This window comes from Macaca nemestrina, chromosome 3 (genome assembly GCF_043159975.1).
Source record: "Macaca nemestrina isolate mMacNem1 chromosome 3, mMacNem.hap1, whole genome shotgun sequence".
Classification (NCBI taxonomy): domain Eukaryota; kingdom Metazoa; phylum Chordata; class Mammalia; order Primates; family Cercopithecidae; genus Macaca; species Macaca nemestrina.
The window spans coordinates 134,036,702-134,061,398 of NC_092127.1; the positions used below are offsets into that span (position 1 = coordinate 134,036,702).

The 24,697-nt window shown below is 37.6% G+C and overlaps 1 protein-coding gene and 1 long non-coding RNA gene across 8 annotated transcripts in view; one reads left to right on the forward strand and one right to left on the reverse strand.

Moving 5' to 3' along the window:
- Positions 1-24,697, forward strand: part of LOC105477324 (solute carrier family 4 member 4) — a 504,202-nt gene that overhangs the window by 312,161 nt on the left and 167,344 nt on the right. For all 7 annotated transcript variants that reach the window (XM_011733788.3, XM_011733790.3, XM_011733791.3 and 4 more), the window contains one exon: positions 18,676-18,752. In XM_011733788.3, coding sequence (XP_011732090.1) covers positions 18,676-18,752 — 77 coding nt within the window. The remainder of the gene's footprint in view (positions 1-18,675; positions 18,753-24,697) is intronic.
- On the reverse strand, positions 618-1,168 carry LOC139362391 (uncharacterized). The gene is made up of 3 exons (XR_011621215.1): positions 1,110-1,168; positions 821-865; positions 618-718 (listed from the first exon to the last, which is right to left on the reverse strand). It is a non-coding gene; the product is annotated as an uncharacterized lncRNA (long non-coding RNA).

Genomic DNA, 24,697 nt, shown 5'->3' on the forward strand with positions numbered 1-24,697 from the left:
CAGTAACTCTCCTTTATTTATGCTATCATAACCCAAACTCCCTTTCCCCATTGACTTATCATTATACAATAGTACAAATATGTTTCCTTCATCACTGGCAAAGTATCTAAAGAGCTTGAGCACAACCCATTCATTTTTGTATTTCTGGTGCCAAACATAATGTCACATGCTTAGTAGATGTTCAGTAAATGTTGGACTTGACAGATTCATCCACCTGTTTCTTACCATGTTTAAATTATTTGCTAACCATGCAGTGTCAGTCACAGTTGTATCTCTTTTGTTTCCACTCAATTGGTATGGAGAGGATGTGTTCTGATCATCTTTAAGAACTTAGTAAATTGGAAAACAAATAAAAGAGGAAATAGAATATGTAGTATCTACTTAATCAGAATGTGTAATATCCATTAGCCCAAGACAAACATTCTGAACAATAAGGTAGTTCCATTTTTGTTTTTGACTATTGGACAAAACAGTTTGGAGGGAATGATGAAGAATTTCTCAAATTAATCTAGATTTCTTTATTTGTATGAATTTGTTTTCTTTTTTCTGGTGGTGGTGATGGTGGTTTGTGGAGCTGTTACTGGGCCACAAATTGTGATTCCTCTTGCATAGTTTGGGGCTTTTTTGAAGAAACTGATTTATTCCTCATCCAGGGTCTAACATAGGGCCTGACACACAGGTACTTCATAAATATTTGTTGATTAAATGGACACATAACCTGAAAGGGAGAGAAAAGATGAGGTAACATGTAAACCTAGAGCTAGAATGATTTCTCTAAATTGATCAGATTGTAGTCTTCCTATCACCCAAAAAAACTGACCAGACTTTGTGACATGAGGGAAGCTCTGCTGCTTTTCTGTGGCTGCTGATAGTAGTAGAATTTGATAATTAGATTCTTGGTCAGGACCTTCGTTTCTTACTGACTAGATCATTCTATCCATGACTGATATACCACAACCAGGGCAACTATGACTACTCCAGCTATCATTTATTAAACCCGTTCCCACAAAACATTTCTCTGAAGTAAGCATCACTCACTCCTTATTACAGATGAAGGAGCTGAGGCTCAGTGAATTTAAGTATTTGTGGTAGTCATGAGAACTATTCACCAATATTCCAGGTCTGTCTCTTTCTGGGCACGTATGAGGACCCTACTTCTTCAACGCACTTAAAGTTAGATGTGAGCTCATGACTTTCTTTGGCCAAGGAAATGTGGGCAGGAGTGATGGAGGTCATTTCCCAGGAAAGCTTTAAGAGAGTGGCTGCTCCATGCATCTGGGTCCTGGCCTGAGGACACAAATGCAGAACCAACCCCCAGCCAATCCACAGTGGTTATTATCATGAGTAAGAAATATATCACTGGTGTTTTAAGCCATGAGAGTCAAAGATTGTTCCACTGTAATCTTGCCTATCTGATAAGGAGTGTTTGAGGTCACTCAGGTAGTTGGAGGGAACAGGGTTTGAACTTGGGTATGTAGACTCCAGATGGCACATTTCCTTGCTGTTCCTCCCTCTGCTTCTTGTTCTCCCTACTCTCAGGTTTCCTTACTTCCAGCCACAGATGCTGCTCTTGTCTGCTAATAAGAAGTGTAGACACTGATGACTCAGTATTTTACTGTTTCAAGTCAGAAAATGAAATGCCTGGTGTTTCTCAATGAAGGGCAACAAGCCGGCATTCTGAAGTGTAATTTTCTGCAATGGTTCTGTTTTCTGAGACCCATTCTTATCAACCCCAGGAAACAGCTGGAGCACACTTACTATTATGGGCTGTGATCAGCTTTTGCCTCAGAAAGAGCCATTCACTGTGATGCAAGCAGTAACCATGGTTACCAATCGAAGTGCAGTCTTACTAGGTGAATGTAACAGAGATGCAGCATCCTTTTTGAGGACGAAGAACAGGATCAATTCAATTATTTCCTAAACGTCTTGCTTTAAAAATCGATTATTCTAGCACACATTTAAGCTGGGGTTTTGATTTTGGAAATTGCTGTAGGTTTCAAGGTTGAATTATTTCTCCATTTTACTGAGAGCATCTTTGAATTTTTTGTCTGGGTTTCTAGGGAAGTGTCTAGAGCTTGTAAGAAGTGGTACTTCCTCTTACCCAGCTAGTGGCTCAGGTTGTATTTGTTATTATTATAATAATGACCAACAGAGTTGTGACTGTTGTCTTCAGTAACAGTGATTATCATAACCTCAGATTGGGAAGGTTCCTTCTCCCTTTAGTGGTGATAATTTTATCATATCCAGTTATAGGGGTAGAGTTTTGGGGAATATACTAATTCATTCAGATCATCAATTCATTCATTCATTTAAATATTTTTGAGTACTATTGTTTGCTCACTACTCAGCTAGGTGCTGGGAATTTACAATGATTAAGGCAGACACAGTCCCTATCTTAGAGAGCTACCAGTTAGGCCTTTGTTTTGGAGACTCATCTTGCTGTGTCACCCAGGCTGGAGTGCAGGGGTGTGATCTCGGCTCACTAGACTGTTTTTGTTTGTTTGTTTGTTTTACCAAAGAACAAGTGATGTTTATGATAACTGGACTAGTTAACTGGATGAAGCTGAGGTTATCGTGAACAGAGTGAGAGTGCTTGTAGAGAAAGTGGTTCACATCTGAAGGAGGAGAATGAGAATGTAGAGACCATCGAGGGGGTGGTTAGGTAGTGAGAGATCTAGACATGGCCATAGGAATGTTGATTAAAGGAACTGGAGAAAAGGCAGCTTAGTTAGTTCATGAGAGCTCACTCAGCACAAATATAAAGAGGAAAGTAGACTTTGCTTTGCTGCTTCAGAGAATGCACTAGGCCCTATGGGTGATCATTTTAGTGAAGAAGACATTTTATTGAGACTCCTAATATTTTTGGATAAGGAGTGAATGCAATTTTTGTAGTCCATTTGTTTGCCAAAAAAAATCAATGATCTGATCAAAGTTTTAGTTTCCCAGGTTCAGGCTGGCAAAGCCTTGTTGGTGAAGATATAGTCCTCTTATATGAGGAAGCAGGGTTTTTTTCTTCAAAGGACCTTTGTACACTAGTTTTTTTTTTGGAGGGATGAGGAGTGCAGGGACCAACTTTCCAGTGCTAGAGGATTATAAAAGATAGGGTGAGGGCCTCTTTATGAACAATCCAAGCTAAGCCTGGGAACATATGAAGACATACATTATTTCTAAGGCGACTAATAGAAGCTATGCATATTTAAGTGAAAACTAGCTTTTCCTGAGCATCTGTGTACTTGGGTTGGCACTCTGAACACAATCCTCGTACTTTTTCTTGGTCTGTGCAAATGCTGCTGCTTACCTGGGATATTGAAGCAGTTTACCACATAAAAATGAGCTTTATTACAATGAAATGGATCACTTCATTAAGTGGCAGGCTTCCTGTCACTGAGAGTATGTAAATGGATATTGGGAGACTGGCTATGTATAATGTTAGAGGAGGGAAACTGCGTGGATGAGAAGTTGGTTAGGTGAGCTCCAGTTGCCCTTTAACTCTGTGATTCTATGAGCCACATTGATAGCATACCCAGCCTCCAGAGAACCCACCCTGTGGGGTATCTAAACTCATTGTTCCCACTGTATTGTGTTCCTGGTCCAGAGATAATGTGCAGCTGTGAGAAAGTTCTAGTAGTGCTGTACTGGAGGAATTTCTGAAGTCAAAGTTTTGATACTGATTCTGATATGAATTTCTTTCTCATTCTCTGCTTTTCTCTTTACCTTGGTTCAGCAGAAAATGAAGTTTTTAAAATGCACCTTTGCCCACTGACTTAAACAATCTTTAACCAGCATAACTAGGCCCAGTGAAGCATTCCCACAGCTTTTTTTGTATGGTGATTCATATATTTTACCACTTGCTCTTTTTTTCCTGCCCAATTCATTCTCCACACTGCTTTAGTAGTAAATATAGGAAAGTATATATTGCCTTCAAACCAGAGTGACAGATACTAGAATGAACTAAGACCATACTTTCCTCAAGAGAACATTAGAAATTATCATTAAAGAACGTTCTACATCCATGATGTATATACGTAAATAAGCGAGGTACTTACTGCATTGGTTTCTCAAGTAAATAATTGCTAATGACCTGTGCAGTCTGTGAGACATCTAACATTTTTCCTAGAAGCTCTCTTGTATTGGTTTACCTAAAGTCATCACATACCCTCTGTATGATGAATAACAACTACATTTAGGTCTCAGTCCTCATTTCTTAAGTCAGCTTAAGATTTCAACCCCCACCTCAGGATATGAATTAGAACTGCAACCTCTCAGTTCTCTGAACTAATTTCCTTGGACTAGAAAATTACAAATGGTGAGTATATGGGATCGCACCATGGCAAATGTAGTTTACTGTTTCCTAAGGATCTTGAGTTCAGAGGGATTTATGCACATGATTGCAGGACAAAGGGAGAGGAAAACTAACATCTATTGAAGAGCTGAGCAAGACACTTCCACATGTGTTTGCTTGCTTAATCCTTACACCATCCTGAGAAGATATTTTTATTCCCATTTTACTACCTTTTCTTACTTTGTCTTTTTTCTATGATATTAATAACATATTGGCATAATTCTTTTTATATATGTCTTTATGGATCCATTAGCCCCCTCCAGAAAGGAGAGTGTGAACCACCACGCTCACTGTCTTCTCCTCTACTGCCCCCACTCTGTCGCCTTCCAGTCAGAAAAATAATGCCTGCAGCAGGTAGTATTAGGCAGGTCTGTGTTGCAGAGCCAAATATTCTCACCATTGGGACTTCTTAGAACTAGATAACTTGATGTAATTTAGGAGTAGCATAGTATCAGCCAAGAACTGCAAGCATCTCAGCTCAGCTTGGGCTTTTCAATAAGAAGGAAATGCTGTGCCTGTCATAGCTCTGAACAGAATTTTCCAGAGTAACTCTAGGATCACTTGAGGTCCTGAAGCTATCACATCATTTGGACCCTAGATGTCACTTTGGCTGAATTGCATAATTTGTCTCTCCAAGGGTGAGAAAATGAGTGTATGAGCAAGTGCACAATGGGACAGGTTGTACCCTACCTTTCTTCTCTCTCAGACTTACAGCACTGTGGTCTACAGTGTCTTCAGGGCCGCTTGGGTGAAAGAGGCATTATGGGTCCAGAGGTGTTTGTGCTCTTCTTTTCTGGAGGCTACTCCTAGAGTTGTGGGTGTCCTACAGTCATCGATTGCTAAGAGTGTATCAGTTAAATGAATGTGCAGTCAGCAAGACCTGAGGAGTTTACTGCATGAGGAAGCCAACTGAATGACGTTTTCTCAAGTCATGTTTTGTGAGCTATAAATCTAGAGCAGTGAGGAGGGGGCTTGAACCCAGGAGGTTGCAGTGAGGCCACATCACACCATTGCATTCAAGCCTTGGTGGCAGAGCAAGACTCCGTCCCCCCATCAAAAAAAAAAAAAAAAAGAAAGAAAGAAAGAAAAAAGAAAAAAATTACCTCATTTGTACACCTTTTTTCCTTCAAATATGCTTGTATTATTATTTCTAATACATTATCAATTGCATTTGTAATTTTAAGTAGTAAACTTATTATTCTTTTTTATTATTTGATACAAAAACCTATTTTTGTAGCAAATATTGACAGCATCTTTTGACTTCTTACCTTGTGAAAAAAAAAAGGATGTAGGAACATCACACACTGGGGCCTGTCGGGGGGTAGGGGGTTAGGGGAGGGATAGCATTAAGAGAAATACCTAATGTAGGTGACAGGTTGATGGGTGCAGCAAACCACCATGGCACGTGTATACCGATGTAACAATACTGCATGTTCTGCACATGTACCCCAGAACTTAAAGTATAATAATAATAAAAATTTTTTAAGTAGAAAAGAAAAAATAAAAAAAGGATGTTAGCATCCCTACTCTTTGCTGCTTCTTTTTTTGCTGCTTCCTTTCTAGACTTCTGTCATTGGTGCTTGTACTTTTTATTGTCAATATAGGTTAGATTTATATATACATATATTTTTCGAGACAGAGTTTCGCTCTTGTTGCCCGTGCAGTGGCGTGATCTTGGCTCACTGCCAACCTCCGCCTCCCGGGTTCAAGTGATTCTCCTGCCTCGGCTTCCTGAGTAGCTGGAATTACAGGCATGCGCCATCCCGCCCAGCTAATTTTGTATTTTTGATAGAGACGGGGTTTCTCCATGTTGGTCAGGCTGGTCTTGAACTCCTGATCTCAAGTGATCCACCCGCCTCAGCCTCCGAAAGTGCTGGGATTATAGGTGTGAGCCATCACGCCCGGCCTTTAGATTTATGTTCTTGTCTCTTATCTATAAAGTTTGTGCTTTCTCTATCAGTTTGTTCTAATGTTAGAAATACATGAATAGAATTTATATCATGACTATATGAATATGGTTTACTCTAAAGCTGTGTAATGAACTGTAAGTACATTTTCTTTTGAGTAGTTTTTCTTAAATGTGGAGTTTTAGATTGCATTTAAAATATTGCCTATCGTTACTACATTCTTAAGCTCTTTCAATATCTCAAGGATACTAATACACCTATAGAATCCCTTGATATCTCCTTGCAGATCTGCCCCTGCTATTAGTTCCTCTCTTCCCTACATTGCCCTCCTGCTTTACCAGACCGATTGCTTTCCAGACCACTGCACAATGGACATTCTGGCATGGACTTTCATTGTCATCCTGCATTGGAGACCATGTGTCTCTTTTTTCTTAGTTCATTCCCTCATTTTGCTTATCACACTGTCAATAACTTTGTATAAAAGGACAAATTAAGGTTATAATTTTTTGGAGTTTTTTTTTGGCCCCAGCTTTTCTATATTATTTTTTTCATACTCAATTGATGATTTGGAAGCATATAGAATTCTTTATTGAAGATAATTTTCTTCTAGTCCTTTGAAGTCATGTTCCCATTATCTTCTAGAATTCCAAAATCCAATTCTTATAGCTTTTCCTTTCTAGATAGAACACTTTTGAATTTGTTTTTCATCCTTAGTGTTAACACGTTTCACAATGATTCGGCTGGGCGCGGTGGCTCACGCCTGTAATCCCAGCACTTTGGGAGGCCAAGGTGGATGGATCACGAGGTCAGGAGATTGAGACCATTCTGGCTAACACAGTGAAACCCCATCTCTACTAAAAATACAAAAAAAAAAAAAAAATTAGCTGGGCATTGTGGCAGGTTCCTATAGTCCCAGCTACTCAGCAGGCTGAGGCAGGAGAATGGTGTGAACCCAGGAGGTAGAGCTTGCAGTGAGCCGAGATCACGCCACTGCACTCCAGCCTGGGCGACAGAGCCAGACCCCGTCTCAGAAAAAAAAAAGTTTCAGAATGATTCATCTACATACAAGAATTAAAAAAAATTTTTTTTGGTTTATTTTATTTTTCCCTAGGTGTCCTTGTGATCTGAAGAAATATGTCCTTTATCTCTGGGCTCTTGAATTCTCTTTGATAATGTTCTGGGATATTATATTCTCTTTGATAATGTTCTCTCCACAATTTTCCTTGTTCTGGCTTACTAGAACTATGATAATCAGATAATGGGGTTCCTGGACCTCTTATCTATTCTCTTATGTTTTCTGGCTCTTTACCCCCTCTTCCGTTGCTCTTTGGAAGACTCCTGTTATAATATTTTCTAACAGTTGTATTGAGGGGTTTTTTTTGGTTTTGTTTTGTGTTTTGCTATGTGTATAATCTCATACATATAGGTTTTAAGGTAATTATTGGTCTAGTCTAAAATCTTTTCCTTGTTCTATTTTTCATAGCTATCTCTTCATGTTTTGTGGATACAGTATCTTCTCAAATCTCTAAAAGCTGATTAGAATTTTTATTTCAAGTTTTCTAAATGATATTTCTTTTTTGCAATTCTTTTGCGTGATTTTTTATTTAAGGTATGGGTTTTAGTCTCGGGCTTCCTCTCTAAAACCACTGATGGTGCTCAGTTTTACATTTGCATTTCAAAAAGAGTATTTGCTTTAGTATAAGCAGGAAGCGTAATTCTGAGGGGTGCTGTAAGCTCAAGAATTCAGAAGACTTTGCTGTGAGATACAAACACCTGTGCTGATTGCCCTGGTCTTTCTGAATACTTCTTTAGCAGAGCCCTGCAGTGTAAATGCTTTGGCTTTGGGTATTCTGCCCAGTAGGGATGGTGTTATACTTTCTTGAATCCATCCCTTTCCTTGAATCCTTTCTAGCCTGTCCCTTACTCCTGCCTCCACTGTACTTGGCAGATTCCAATGTGAGTTTCTTCAGAGTTTTGCAGGGAAGATATTCTCTTTTTTAACTCCATGTCCTTCTGCATGGAGTTTTACACTGACATTTCCAAATAGCATAAATGGTGTCATGTTCTACTATTCTATCTGCTCTTCTTCCAGAAAGTTTTCAGAGTCTCTTGTCTATGTTGGTCTTCTATCTGTTCTTTTCATTGGTGTGGCTTTATACTTTTGTAAAAAAGTATTTTTTGTGAATCTGTCATTTTTAAAGTATCTAGGAAGGTTGAGGAGATAAACCCAGTTACTGTGTCACGTACTAAGTTTACCATTTTGAATTAGTAGCCTACTTAAAGTATATATATATATTTTTTTTTTGAGACAGAGTTTTGCTCTTGTTGCCCAGGCTGGAGTGCAATGGTATGATCTTGGCTCACCGCAACCTCTGTCTCCTGGGTTCAAGCGATTCTCCTGCCTCAGCCTCCCAAGTAACTGGGATTATAGGCATGTGCCACCATGCCCAGCTAATTTTGTGTTTTTAGTAGAGATGGAGTTTCTCCATGTTGGTCAGGCTGGGCTCAAACTCCTGAACTCAGGTGATCTGCCTGCCTCGGCCTCCCAAGGTGCTGGGATTATGGGCGTGAGCCACTGCGCCCAGCCTAAAGTGTTTTTAATTTGGATGCCTCATCAAATCGGAGAATTCTTCCACTCATCTGAATCAGTGAAATTTTACTATGTCTTGGAGCTGATGTCTACATATATATATATATATATATATATATATATATATATATATATATATATATATACACACACATATATATATAGAGAGAGAGAGAGAGTAGATCAAACTTATCTAAATCAGACATTGTGTATGTGTCCTTGGAATGATGTGGCTGCAGGAACCTACTGAAGATCCTCTTTACCTTGGCTTAGGGGCATTTGGTGAAAATCACTCTGGGTCAGTGGCTGTTTGGAATGAAGACAGCGAGATGCTCATTTACTTCTGTTATATTCCACCATTGATAGGTTTTCCTTCTTAGCCTTTAACTAGCTAGAATAGGCTTGCTGAAAGTACTATTCTTTTCTCTTACTGCTTTTGGGAGATAAAAAGGTCACAAATTATTTTATATGTTTTCATCACATTTTGGGGAGGGAATAGTATTTTCTTTATAATTTTATGTTGTGTGTGTGCGTGGGTGTGTGTCTATGTATATATGTGTGTTCATGTATGTGTATGTGAATATGAGACAGAGGAAGAGAACTACAATCACAAGTACCATAATCACAGGGACCACAGACTCCTTGAAGTACATTATAGGGACTTTTTTGTTTAGTAAATTTTGCAGTCTTTATATGTCTTTTGAATGCTTTCTCAGCTAAGTATAAATTTTGTATGCCTATTAATGTATGTGTGTGTGAGAAAGAGAGTGAAATATTTTTTAAGAAATTAAGCTACCTATTATATTTTATTCATTAATTCATTAATTCATTCATGTTGGGGTCTTGCTTTGTTGCTCAGGCTGGAGTGCAGTGATGTGACCATAGCCAACTGCAACCTTTAACTCCTGGGCTCAAACAGTCCTCTCCCTGCCCCACTGCCTCTCTAGTAGCTGGGACTACAGGTGTGCACCACCATACTCAGCTAACACTTAAAACATTTTTATAGAGATGGGCTCTCACTGTGTTGCTCAGGGTGGTCTTGAACTCCTAGATTCAAGTGATTCTCCTGCTTTGGCCTCCCAAAATGCTGGGATTACAGGCATGAGCCACCATGCCTGGCCTAAGCTGCCTATTTTAGATCACAATAAAAATGATGTATCCAGTGCAATATTATTAGAATAAGACTCTCAATGAATTAGAGCATTTTGCTTTTGCTGGTTGAAATTTGAAAGAATTAGAAGAGATGGAACTTTTGTGTTTGATATTGAGATGTATTAGACCTAACACTGACTCTTGGGAAAGGCCCGCAGAGTAGCCAGAAAATTAAAAAACAGGAATGAACAGGGTCAACGAAGTTGAGGTTAAATAGATTATCAAGGGGATTATAGATAACAAAGGTCCCGAAGGGCAGAGAATGGCTTTTAAAATAAGAGGATAGTATTTATGAAGCCTCATTGATGCAGGTATCTGTGACTTGACCTCTACACACTTCCAGCTCTCCATATAAGGACATCCTCTCTATTATCTTTGTCCCATACGTTAGGAATGACATCAGTTTTTGGCTTCAACTTTACTCACATACTTTGACAGTTATCTGGGTCTTTTGATGTCTTCTTTTCTCCACATTTGTTCCACTTTCCAAGACAATCATATGCTTTGAATGCTTTGAGTTATTTTAGTTTCTCCCAGCTTTTCTCTACCCCAGGCTCTCCTTTCCTTTAGCTGAGATCCTGACACTCAGCCTTATTTCTCCTCTATCCTCATATCCTCATTCCTTCTTCACAGATAATTTCTCTTTTTCCTCTTTATTGCTTCTTCTTTTCCCTCTGCTCAACGACAGGCTTTGGGCCAGTTTGGCAGAGTCTTTCAGTTCTGTTAGTTCTGGGCCAGCTACAAACTTCTTACTTATTTACTCTAAGGCTGTCCAAGTCTGAAGGCTCTTGGAGTGTGCACACAGCATCTCCCTCCATAGGAAATGGACTTTGCACAGTAGTGTTTATAGTAGTAACTCCAAACGGAGGTAAAATGATACCCCATTACTATTATTCATTCACAAAGTATTAAGTGCCACTAATGCCAAGGTCTGAGGCTATAACTACAAACAAGACAAACCAAGGGCCTTGCCTGTAGGCTCTTGGAGTTTACGTTATATAAAATAAAAACAAATGTTAAAAATATTTTAAACAAAACAAAACAATTAAAAAGGAAACAAGTAAAAATGCCGAAATTGATTTTTTCTTAGTTATGAAGTTCCTCCAAAGGGCACCTTCTGACTAATGATATGTTTATAATAACTTTCCTTAGTCTAATATTTAAAATATTTTTGTATTTTATTTAGGGTATGGGGGATCGAAGTGAGTTGGGGACCATAATGACATGCTTATTTTATTTTATTATTATTATTTTTTTGTGGGTGAAAGCTCTTAATAATCTGTTGCCATCTAAAACTAGGAAACTGGTCTCACAGAATTCCAAACTCTCTTTTAGCCTTCCTTCTAGACTTTGTCAGTCAAACTCATTGTAAATATCCTAAGTGATTTGTTCTCTTTGTCCCATTTTATTCCTGTTTTTAGTGAGTGAAATGGGAAGAAATTAGAACTGAAGTAACCTGAAATATGGAAAACTAACATAGAAATAATGGAGAATAGGCTGTACATATATTGTAGAATTTTACAAACACTTGGCTATGGCTATGAATGAAGACATTCAGAAGCATGTGGTGTAATTCTTTTACCGTTATATTCCTGTTGCCTTTAGCATCCTTTGTCACAGAGCTGTGGTTTGCGACAAGTATTTAATTAGAATGGCAAACAGAGTGGCTGAGTTCAATATTTCCCCCCTTCTTTTCTTTATGAAAATAAGAAAGTAGAGTAATACCATCTCCATTTTTGGAACTGCTAAGTTGGAAACCAGGAACATAACTGCCTTAAACCTCTCTAGTGATGTTATTCTGCACATAATTGGCATGAAAATAGAATATATTCTCTGTGGTTGTACATTACATTTTCTCTTTATTAGCCATGATGAAGTTTATGTGTTTATGCAAATAACACAGAGAGATGTTTCCTTCTCAGAGGCAGTGGGATTGGCATTATGAGAGCCATGTTTCCATTATGGTTTTACTGCTTGCTATGTGACCATGAACTTCACCTCCTTGAAGTTCATTTGTTTATTATCAAACTAACCTCACAGTGTTGATATGAGGATTAAGTAAGATAATGTGAGTTCAGGTACCTAGTACTCAAAAAGATTAGTTGACCATTACTCTTGAATATAGACATTTTCTAGTAGGTTTGTTATGCCAGCAAAGGGAGAAGAAAGAACATCAGTGAGTCAATGTGGGTGTAGAACACATGCATTATTCTGAAATGCCATTGTTAGTTTTATGGTCCCAAACAGTGAAAATCAGACCCATACCTCCAAATATTCTGACAAGAACATGCAGATCCACTTGTATGTCTATTACATGTAAGTTATCTTAGTTTTTTTTTTTGTGCTACAAATGTTATTTAATATTAAGAATAAAAAAGATTCAATTTATTTCATAGGCCATGAGATCTTTGTTTTAGCTTGTCCCTGGGTTCTCTATTGGCTCATTATGGAGGTATGAGGTGAGGAGGACATTTATGTGTCATTATATTACATTAATATGTATGCATTCAAATATCTTCTTTCTGTGCCATAGATTCTTCTCACCCCTTTTAATTGTAACTAATAGTTATAATTGCAAAGGACTTTATGAATTGCTACATGTGTGCTAAAGAATAACAATGATTTTCAAACTCAGTACAGAATGTAATTAATTTTTATAGCAACAGTATGTACCTGCCAAGTGGGTACTTTGAAAATGAAATTGTTTCTGATTGTGTGAAACTGCTTGAAAATGCGATTCTGCAAAGCTTTCTTTTTCTTATGGCCAGAAAATAGTGATATGGAAATTAATTATGATTATGCACTTGAGACTGGTTCTTCTGCTTTTCTTTCTTTCTTTTTTTTTTGTTTTAAGGAATCTTAAAAAACACAAAGTTTCTTTGGACCAAGAACAAGCATAAGATGTTTTTACGCCCTGGATTTTAGGTGGAAAGGGCCTATTGGTTGTAGCTTTGAGTGAATGAATCACCACTTGCCCAAGAAGCAACATACTTTAGGGTACACTTGTATTTCACCTTTTTGGTGCAAGGCGACATTTTTCTCTAGCATCCTTACTTGCTCAGGATTGCAGTATAATGTGTTTACATTATAGGCCAAAATCTAAGTAGAAAACACTGATTTATTCTGACAATATGTCTTCTGAAATGTCAGATGTAAAATATTCACAAGAATGTTGTTAGGGACCTGTTTTTTAACACCTTCCCATGTTAGCAAAAAAGCCACACACAAATTTCTAATTCCCATGTATAATCTGGTCGATAATCTCTTTCGGCCCTCATCTTTTTTTTCTTGGATTTGAGTGATATGTTTCTGGAAAAGGCTGATTAAACAGTGTGTTTCCAAAACAAAATTGTTTATTTGGTTGTATAGGCGAGGATTCAGAGGAAAAGCCAGATAACCTCTTTGTGTGTTTATGTGACAAGGATGATAAGTTAATGATTTACTTGAGATATGATAGTTTAGAGCAGTAGCTTGGAGGAGGGCAAGGTTATTAGACTTACCTCTCTGGCAATATCCCTCCAACATTTATACTTCTTTCAACTTAGATTCCGACTAATATAGATACTGTTAAGATAACTGGTTTATTTAGAGCAGTGGTTCTCAATCTTCAGCATGATTCAGAGTCCCCTGGAGGGCTTGTTAAAATGCACATTGGTGTCCACCCTCCCCGCTCATACCCAGAGTGTTGACAGAATTTGTCAGGCATATTCAAAGAAGATTTGGTACTAAATCTTTTGACACTATTCCATAAGATAGAGAAAGAAGGTATTTCATTCTATGAAGCCAGCATTACCCTAATACCCAAACCAGGAAAGGACATAATCAAAAAACAAAACTACAGACTGATATCTTTGATGAACATAGATGCCAAAATCCTTAACAAAATACTAACTAACCAAATCCAACAACATATCAAAAAGATAATCCACCATGATCAAGTGGGTTTTATACCAGGGATGCAGGGATGGTTTAACATATGCAAGTCAATAAATGTGATACAGCATATAAACAGAATTAAAAACAAAAAAAGTCACATGATCATATCAATAAGTGCAGAAAACGCATTCAGCAAAATCCAGCATCCCTTTCTGATTAAAACTCTCAGCAAAATCGGCATACAAGGGACATGCCCTAATGTAATAAGAGCCATTTATAACAAACCCACAGCCAACATAATACTGAATGGGGAAAAGTTGGAAGCATTCCCTCTGAAACCTGGAACAAGACAAGGATGCCCACTTTCACCATCCCTTTTCGACATAACACAGAAAGTCCCTAGCCAGAGTAATCAGACAAGAGAAAGAAATAAATGGCATCCAAATTGGTAAAAAGGAAGTCAAACTGCCACTGTTTGCTGATGATATGACTGTTTACATTAAAAACCCTAAAGACTCTTCCAGAAAGCTCTAAGAACTAACAAAAGATTTCAGCAAATTTTCTGGATACAAGATTAATGTACACAAATCATTAGCTCTTCTGTACACCAACAGCAACTCAACAGAGAATCAAATCAAGAATGCATCCTCTTTTACAGTAGCTGCAAAAAAAAAAAAAAAAAAAAAAAACCAACTTAGGAATATACTTAATGAAGGAAGCAAAAGACATCAACAAGGAAAACTGTAAAACACTGCTGAAAGAAATAATTGATGACACAAACAAATGGAAACACATCCCATGCTCATAGATGAGTAGAATCAATATTGTGAAAATGACAGTACTGTCAAAAGAAATCTACAAATTTAACACAAATTCTATCAAAATACCACCATCATTCTTCACAGAATTAGAAAAAAACAATTTCAAAATTTATATGGGATCAAAAAAGAGTCTGCATAGCCAAAGCAAGGCTAAGCAAACAGAACACATCTGGAGACATCACACTACCTGGTTTCAAACTATATTAAAAGGTCATAGTCACCAAAACAGCATGGTGCTATTATAAAAAGAGGCACATAGACCAATGGAACAGAATGGAGAACCCAGAAATAAACCCAAATACTTACAGCCAACTGATCTCCAACAAAGCAAACAAAAACATAAAGTGGGGAAAGGACGCCTTTTTCAACAAATGGTGCTGGGATAATCGGCTAGCCGCATATAGGAGAATGAAACTGGATTCTCATCTCTCAACTTATACAAAAATCAACTCAAGATGGATTAAGGACTTCAGACCTGAAACTATAAAAATTCTAGAAGAGAACATTGGAAAAACCCTTATAAACATTAGCTTAAACAAGGATTTCATGACCAAGAATCCAAAAGCAAATACAATAGAAACAAAGATAAATAGTTGGGACTTAATTAAAGAGCTTTTGCACAGCGAAAGAAACAGCAAAGTAAACAGACAACCCACAGAGTGGGAGAAACTCTTCACATTCTGTACATCTGACAGAGGACTAATAACCAGAATCTACAACAAACTCAAACAAGTAAGTAAGAAAAAAAAAAAATCCCATCAAAAAGTGAGCTAAGGACATGAATAGACAGTTCTCAAAAGAAGATATACAAATGGCCCAACAAACATGAAAAAAATGCCCAACATCAATAATGATCAGGGAAATGCAAATCAAAGCCACAATGCAAAACCACCTTACTCCTGCAAGAATGGCCGTAATCAAAAAAATCAAAAAACAGTAAATGTTGGTGTGGATGCGGTGATCAGGGAACACTTCTACACTGCTGAGGGGAATGTAAACTAGTGCAGCTGCTGTGGAAAACAGTGTAGAAATTCCCTACAGAACTAAAAGTAGAACTACTATAGCAGCACAATTCACAATTGCAGAATCGAGGAACCATCAATTGATGAGTGGATAAAGAAACTGTGGTATATTTATAGGATGGAATACTACTCAGCCTTAAAAAGAATGAATTAATGGCATTTGCAGCGACCTGGATGAGATTGGAGACCGTTATTCTAAGTGAAGTAACTCAGAAATGGAAAACCAAATGTCTAATGTTCTCACTGGTATGTGGGAGCTAAGCTGTGAGGACGCAAAGGCATAAGAATGGTACAGTGGACTTTGGGAACTTGAGGGGAAGTGTAGGAGGGGGGGTGAGGGATTAAAGACAACAAATATGGTGCAGTATATATTGCTTGGGTGATGATTACACCAAAATCTCACAAATCACCAGTACAGAACTTACATAGCCAAATACTGCCTGTACCCCAGTCACTTATGAGAAAAATAAAATAAAGAATTGGTCTTGCGTGGGTGTCAATAATCTGCCTTTCTAACAAGTCTACAGGTGATGTGGATATTGCTGGTGTGGAGACCTCACTATAGAAACCACTGATTTAGAGCATTGGGAAGGATTTGTCTCTGCTTCAAGGTCTTGGGAAGTCAGGATGGGGAGTTTGGTAGGGAGGGGGATGGAAAAAGATTGAAGAATGCTGATCATCTTGCTTAGTTAATAGAAATGTTGACTAGCAGACTCTTGCAGTGTTAAACGTTAGTGAAGCTGTTAATATTAATTACTTTTATCAGTGAGAATCAGAGAAAGTTAGGAGAGGAAACAGATTTGATTATTTCTTAATACTAGTCTTCTCTTCCTCATCTGATTCCTGCATTTTTCTTGGACCTGCACCTTTCTCTTGCTCCTCATATAGTATAAATATAGATAGCCATACTATCACTGTCTTTCAGAAATGCAAAGAATGATGGGTATATAAGGTTTCTTGGAAAAGCTGTCACATCAATCAAGATTACCATTATAATGAAAACCTCATTAATTTGGCTTCTACCTATTCAGATTTTGCAGCAGTTAGGACAGCGCTTGGGCTGAAATGTGCCTTTACAGTATTTATAAAGAGTGCCTATAGCAAATCAATGACTTTAGGCTATTGGCTAGGAAATTTAAATTACTTAATGGAAAACTGACTTAAATTTATTTCAGTACTGCCACTTACATATAAATGATTTGATGAGTAGAAATTTGTCTTACCTATTTATTTACATAAGATATTTTTAAGTTATGATTAGGATTGCTAAGGCTTCATTGCTTTAGGATTGTATAATTCATATTTCTTCACTTATTCAGGCAGAACTTTTACCCAGTTAGTCCAAATAGCTGGTTTTGTTTTTAAATATAAAGTGCAAAATTGTCTGTACTCATCATTTTCTATTAGTTTCAATCTCAGCATTAGTTGGGGGCATTCAAGATTGTACCTAGTGTCTTTTGTTTTGAGTGGACACTAGAAATCTAATATGTGGCTCAAGGAAGAAAAAGTGCCCTGCAAAGGGGTTCTTTTAATTTTGCACATAAAGCACATTTTCAAATGTTATTTTCCTTTGAATAATGCCCTGTGCTTAAATTTTCCTAGAATAAAACACCCAACCAGGTAAAAGATTTAAGAGATCTAGGCCATGCTTACTCGATGAAATGCAACAGAGTGGAAAATATCCTGTCTTGCCAGTTCAAGGAAATTACAATTTTTCTGATCTGGTAGTTAAAAGGAATTATATTTAAAGAGCTGCTGTTATGTAGGCATTAACTTATTAGGGGTAGATTTTAGTCTTTTGTGAAATTATATGTTGAAGTCTTTATCTGAAGGAATTAAAGTCTGTAATCTAAAGAATTATTTGGAAGCAAATGTGAAGCTATGTTAGAACTTCGTTGCTTCTTTTCAACCCTTGTCCTTTTGCTGTAAAGACCAGCCTGAGTCAGATCATTGAGGATTAAGGATGAATGCATTACTCAGCACCCTGCAGCAGTTGGGTCAAACGTCTTGGCTTTGAACAGTTAGTTTGTTTTGCTTAGCAAGTCTAGAAATTTCAGGTCCAACTGCAGAATGAAAGTTCAATATTCTGTTGATTAACATGGTCTACTTGAAAACAGTCTGTGGCTCTTCTACATGTCCTTCCTCTCTATTCATGTATGATAGTGTCTGAAATCATTGGATGGATCACTAGTGAACCATATTGGCAGCTGCTATATGGTCAGGGAGATTGGTTCCCATGTAGTATTTCCGATGACATCCATCCCTTCACTTGGAGAAGAGATTTAACACGTTAAGGGGGAAAAGAGGATATGCTTATTTTATTCTGGCAAATGGAAATGCAGAGAAGTAAGGGATCCTGTGATAACACTACATTGAGGCAAAGAGTGAGGATTCTAAATCAGATGCCCACTAAGGAGAAATATGCTTGATCCAAGTGTTAGCCAGAGAAGGGAACACTTCGACCAAGACTTTTCAGGTGGATCGGAGTGAGTGGCGTTCTAGGAAGGGCTGCCAAGGCCTCGGGGAGAGGAGGTCTGGGCCTGGCATCCAGGGTCAGCCCTGCTGAAGATGAGGAAGCAGCTGCTCTCTGCAGGCAACAGGAAAAGGAAAGGAAACCAGATAGATTCGCATGTATGTAAATGGCAATGATAAAGAGTGAACAAAACCAGGAACAAATTTATTTTTATGCTTATTGTCTTAGAAGTTTCTTTCAAAGTTTAGCTTACCTTGAAATTGAACCAGGCAATAAGTCTTAACTACGGTATTTGGGATTTTATATACTTTGCATTTAACTATGTTTGTACTCCAACCTAGACTCTGGAAAACTCTTCAGAAGAATCCTAGAGTGGTTAAAAGTATCATCACCATTTCCATCATCATCTACTAGTGTTTATTAAGTATACCATCACAATCTTTGTGTTCTTGAAAAGAAGTCTTTAATTAGAGTTTACTTGTGTTTTTCCAGGTAGCCCAGCCATGACCCATAGGAATCTGACTTCCTCCAGTCTGAATGATATTTCTGATAAACCAGAGAAGGACCAGGTAAGCAAAAAATTCTTGCTTCTTTGAAATGTAAGAGAACGTATATCTAAAAGATGCTGAGAAAGGATTAGAGGTGATGGTTGCTTCACTTAAAATGGACCTTTATGTGCAGACAACAGTTTTCACCTTCTTTGGGAGAAGGAGAAGCAGTGTGTGAAGAGAGCTGGAATCACAAGGGAAAAATTTCAGTCTACTTCAGCTGTTGCAGATTTATTCACTTGGACAATTAAAATCTTAGAGAAATAGTTGTCTCAGCTTTAAAATAGTAATAACCTCTGACTTGTGTTTATTCTAGGGATTAAGTGGGATAACTTATGAAAAAAGTATTTTGGTAAATTATAAAGAAATACTGGCCAGGCACAGTGGCTCACGCCTGTAATCCCAGCACTTCGGGAGGCTGAGGTGGGGAGATCACTTGAGGCCAGGAGTTGGAGACCAGTCTGGCCAACATGACGAAACCCTGTCTCTACTAAAACCACAAAAATTAGCCAGGCATGGTGGCACAGGCCTGTAATCCCAGCTACTCCAGAGGCTGAAGCATGAGAATTGCTTGAATCTGGGAGGCAGAGGTTGCAGTGCGCTGAGATCGCGCCATATATATTTGTTTGTCTGTTAAAACATACAGTTGAATGAAGAGCAATCAGGTTTTGAATATCTGCTTTCTTTTGAAGAGAATGTGGTGTAAACTGGGCTGTTTTTTCTTTCATCTGAGTAAATATCGGTGCAAGAAAATTGTATTTTAAGAATATAGCATGCGGAAAAATGATGCCTCCTAAATTAAAAAATTTCAAAGTTTTGAAGAAATGAAAGCAGCATATTTAAAAAATCATAGAAATCTTAAGACTGTTTCCCCAGGGTTGAAGGGGAAGTAGCATATACTGGAAAGAAGAAGGAATATGAAGCAAGAAAATCTGGTCTTGCTACTTATTCCAAAACTGGCTAGTTGTGTGATGATGGACACTAGTTTTGTTCTTTGCTAAGAGGAAACTATAATATATAACTCACCCCAGAAAATCAAATATCTGATTCTTGCTCTTTTAACTTACCATTTGTCTTTTGATATAGTAGAAGAGTATGGTTCTAGTTGGCTTGATGCTTGATATGCTAATGGTACAGTTAGCCCTCCATATCCATGGATTTAAGCAACCATGGACAGAGTGAAAATTGTGTCTGTGCTGAACACATGCACACTTTTTTTCTTGTCATTATTCTCTAAGTAATACATCATAGCAACTGTTTACATAGCATTTATACTAGGTATTATAAGTAATCTAGAGCAATTTAAACTGTATATGAGGATGTGTGTAGGTTATATGCAAATTAGTATGCCATTTTATATCAGGGACTTAAGCATTGTCCAATTTTGTTATCTGATGGAGGTCATGGAATCAATCCCCAACAGATACCGAGGGATGACTTGTTCTTTCTCTTTCTGCCTTTGAAGTGGGTGAGTTTGAAGATTCCTCTTTTCACACTTTGCTGATTTTTTCCAAAAAGCCATATTCATGATGATGTTCCTCTTTAACTGACAGCACTTGTAGTAGTCATAGTGGTTTTTAGGCCTTGGTGAATTTTAGAAAGTACGGGAAGGGTGTACATTCCATTCTATTCTCCCCTCCGCTCCCCTTCCCTCCCCTCCCCTCCCCTCCTCCATATCTCCCTCCCTCCCTCCCTCCCTCCCTCCCTCCCTTCCTCCCTTCCTCCCTAGTAGTGTCTGCATCATCTCAGATCTGAATTGCTAGAAAAGCTGTTGGAATTGATCCCCTGTCCCCATTTTCTCTCAATTCAGTATACTTTTTACATAGTTGCTCTCATTTTTCTATTCTACATTAAAAATGGATAATGGCTTCCTATCATTTTAAGTTCAGGACTTCTTGATGACCTTTATGATGCTCTGAAATCTCAAGTTATCCATCTTGTCTTCATTTATTCATTTGTGTTCCCCAGAAGAGGGACTCTGTTTAGGTCAGGACTAATTTCTTTACTTACCTCTCGCTTTACATTGAGATAAATTCTTGACTCCTTGAGCTGCTCCTTCAGATGCTAATGTGGATTGTCACCTTCCTTTCATCTATCTACCTCTTGAAATGATCAGGAAGAAGAGCATTTAAATATGGGTACATTGGTAGGTACATATCTGTAGTGGAAAAGGGAGAACTCAGGCCACTAGAAGTTTTCTTAAATCTATTTCACACATTTTGTCTCCATTCATTGTTTACCAAGCCATGCTGATTATTTGTAAGGTTTGCCATGAGTCTTAGTACTGGATAAGGCAGTATACTAATTAGGCTTAGGAATATCTTGTTGAATTCTTGAGGAAGCCTTCTTTTATTAAGGGCAACTCTCCTCTTGCCAGGAATTTGACAAGAAGCAGCTGGTAAATGCTGACAGATACATTTACTAACTTATTGGGTCTTTTAATATCTGGGCATATGCAGAAGAAATCTGATAGCTTAAGATGCATATTACATAAAATTTTGATTCCAGTAGTAGAAGAAATATGTGGAACATTTTTTATGGGTATTGATTTTGTTGTAAAGCCCATGGGAATGGAGTCTTTAAAACCAAAATCTTCAGTGCCTTTCACTAGCATCTCATAGTGATCAAGGTTCATGTTAAGATGAAGCGAGGAAAATTTAATTCAGGAATGTTCCTTTTGTTTTCAAAGCCAGCAAAGGAAGGTTGATGAATATATAATTATAAGAGCAACTATTAATCTAATTTGTGTCTATTACAGGATTTATAGTTAATCCAATGAGTTCTTCAGGAAGAAACTCCATTCTCTCTTCCTACCAGAGTTTGAAGAGAGGCTTTTGTAACTAATTCATAATCTCTTCTACAACCAAAGGTACAGATACAGAAATCAAACTAACATTTTCAGTGTCTATACCTACTATTTTGGTAACTTCAAATACAAAAACTCCTGGATCATTTTAGGGCAAGAAAAAGGAAAGTGGATTTGCAAGTAAGATGAAGCTGTGATAAACCCTGGCTTTTATTTATTTATTTTTTAACCTATTTTTTCTCTGTTTGGACAGGAAAAAAAAAGGTTTCCAGGCTTATATTTGTTTTGAGAAAGCTTTTATAATTAATTAGCCAGTGTCCTGGAAGTGATCTTGGCGGTAAACTCAAACTTGTCTTGTGTACTTGTCCAAGTTGGCCCCAAAATCTTCCATCTGACCAGTACTGAAATTTCTGATTGACTGATTATTCTGCCTGGATACAATCTGAACAGTTGTGATGGTGCCTTGCAACTTCTTGGAGCTGTCTAACTTCTTAGTAGCACAAAGAATGGGTTTAATGTTCAGAGTTATGAAGAGGAACAGAATTGCTCTTTCTGACAGCTACATAGTGACAGAATTTGAGGGCATATTTTTTATGAGATTCTGTTTTGGGAAAACAGAAGAAACAAATCTGTAGGCTGCACTTTTTCTTTCTGGCTTTGCCAAGCCTATGTGCTTACGATTTCAGTAGCGGCTGCTTTATTGAAAAATGGCTTAAAATAGTTAACAGCAGAAGAAGAGCATAGCCAGAATTTAGGTGATTCAGTGCTTCAGCCATATTCCAACTTGGATGTTATATTTATTAAGCAGAAAAACACCTGTGGAGAAATAGATTTAAAAAATACATCTGGAGTTCATCTAGTTGTAAATCTACATAAATAATCTCTTCTATTTTGTTGCTATGGAGTATTTTTTACATTATCTGATTATATTTCTTGATTACCTTTGATTTATTTTTCTATTTCTTCTTATTCTTTTTCTGTTCTTTTAAAAATTTACATGTGAGGTGGGTGCTTATCAACTGCAGTGGCTTTAGTTACAGTTTTCATGTGAATATGGCTTCAGCTATGAGAATAAGAAAGAGCTTTTTTCTTCACTTTACCCCTTAGCTTTAGCTCTTGTAGAAATACTGTGCTTAGTGGTGCAATGGCTTTAAAAAAGTTGACTTTTTCCAGGTTGATTAATAATGCAGTAACATCTCACAATTACATGTCCAGCCTCAAGTGAAATTGTAGTCTGTTGATTGCAGTGGATGCAGTAGATGTAGAAATAGCCTGCAGATTCTCAGGGGGACACTTGAGGTCCACATAACCTTGTAACTGCTTATCTGGTTATTATTTCTGTGATATTCATTATTTAGCTGGCTAATCTGAGAATCTATTCCATAGGTCTCGTGGTGGAGTTTTGTGTAGGGTTAATTTCTAAAACGTATTAGGATCATTTTTAGCACTGTCTATTGCCTATTATGTTTAAATATATTTTGCTGCCTTGATTCCTATGTTTGAAGTCTTGGTCTTTTAAAGAAATAGACCTGAATTTAAGTATTTTGTCAGAAAGTATGAGGATGAAACCATTAAACCATGTATAAGTTTAAAGTTGCTATGCCATAACTATCTTAAAATGAGATCTAGAAGGAAACATCCTGTGATTATTGGGGGAATAACCCCCAATCCTTTTCTTACACATACATGATATAGGAGTGAGTCAACCCAGTCCACTGAGATGACTTCTTTTCATGATTTTGAACGTAGAGTTCCATCCCAGGGCTCACATAAAGCTTCTCTTAGCATTATAGTTATTTCATGCTCACAGTGAAGGAAAAGGACAAAAGTACCTCCTTTTTCTTTCCATGGCTCAGTCAAAAAAACCTACAGTTCACACTGAATATGGGTGGTCTTACTTCACCCTTCAGAGGATGTACAGTGTCTAAGAAAGCTTCATGTCTTCTGAGGTTATAATAATTGTCTTTAGCATGTTTTCAGGGAGCAGTGAGACATTACTGTGTCAGAGGAGCTCCAGATGGAATCACATCTGTGAAAACCTAAGAACAAAGGCGTGTTGTGAGAAGGTAGTTAGGGTCCTTAGAGGTCCTTAGTCACTACAGTTTTGGTGACTTTGGTGAGCATCTCTCTGGCTCAGCACCTACAGCTTTCCTTCAGCCAGGTGTCCCTGAGGGGCACTTGTATAGCCATGGAATGATATCCTTGGGCCCCTTTCACAGGGGAACAGCTTGTGCTTAGCTAATTAACAAAACATGTTTGTCATTATCTTTTCCCTCTCTATGAGAAATTTGGCTTAAGATAGCTTCCTTTTCCCATTCTATGCTTCTCCCATATTCTTAAAGCTTAAACAGTTGACAGGGATTAGTGGGGTTTGAGAAGCATTGATATTAGTACCGATTTATAGAACGTATGTATTTTAAAATTGGGACAGTTGCATCTCTGCATTTATTAATGTTGTACATTCTTAAAAGCTATTTGTCTGGAATAGAAAATTAGTACTCATTTTAGAATGGGTTTTGTATCAGCTTTAAAATGAAGCAGATGATCCTATATGAAGTAAACTGAACTCTATCTCATGTATTATTTTAGGAAAAAAGGAGCCTTTTGTGAAATTTAGAGCTATGGTTTTAATTAACTGCAGCTACAATGAATTTGAACTCCTAAAACACCCCGTCACTGCATGCAGCTGTGATTTGAATTCATTCATTCATTCATTCATTCATTCATTCAAAATATATATTCTGTGCTAGAAAATGTTCTTAGTTGTGGGTTCCAGAAGTGAATGAAACAGATACATCTTTTGACTCATGGAACTTCCATGCTTTGGGGAAGAGAGAGACAGTAAACAAGAAAAACAATAAATACGCAGGATAATTTCACATAATCATAAGTGCTATCTTGAAAATAAAGCAGGGTAAAGTGGAGAGGTACAGGAAAACTGTTTTAGGGAAGAGGGTTAGCCAGTAAGGAGAGGATCTGGAGAGAGAGGTTTCTAGGCTGAGCAAAAAGCAAGAGTAGAAAGCTAAGGCAGAAATGAAGATGGTGTATTCAAGAAACAGGAAAAAAAAGTGTCATAAGTGACTGGAGCAAATGTAGCAGGTGCGCAGTGGTAGAGAAGTCAGGAAAATATGCCGGAGGCCCTTTTTATGTTATTCTAAGT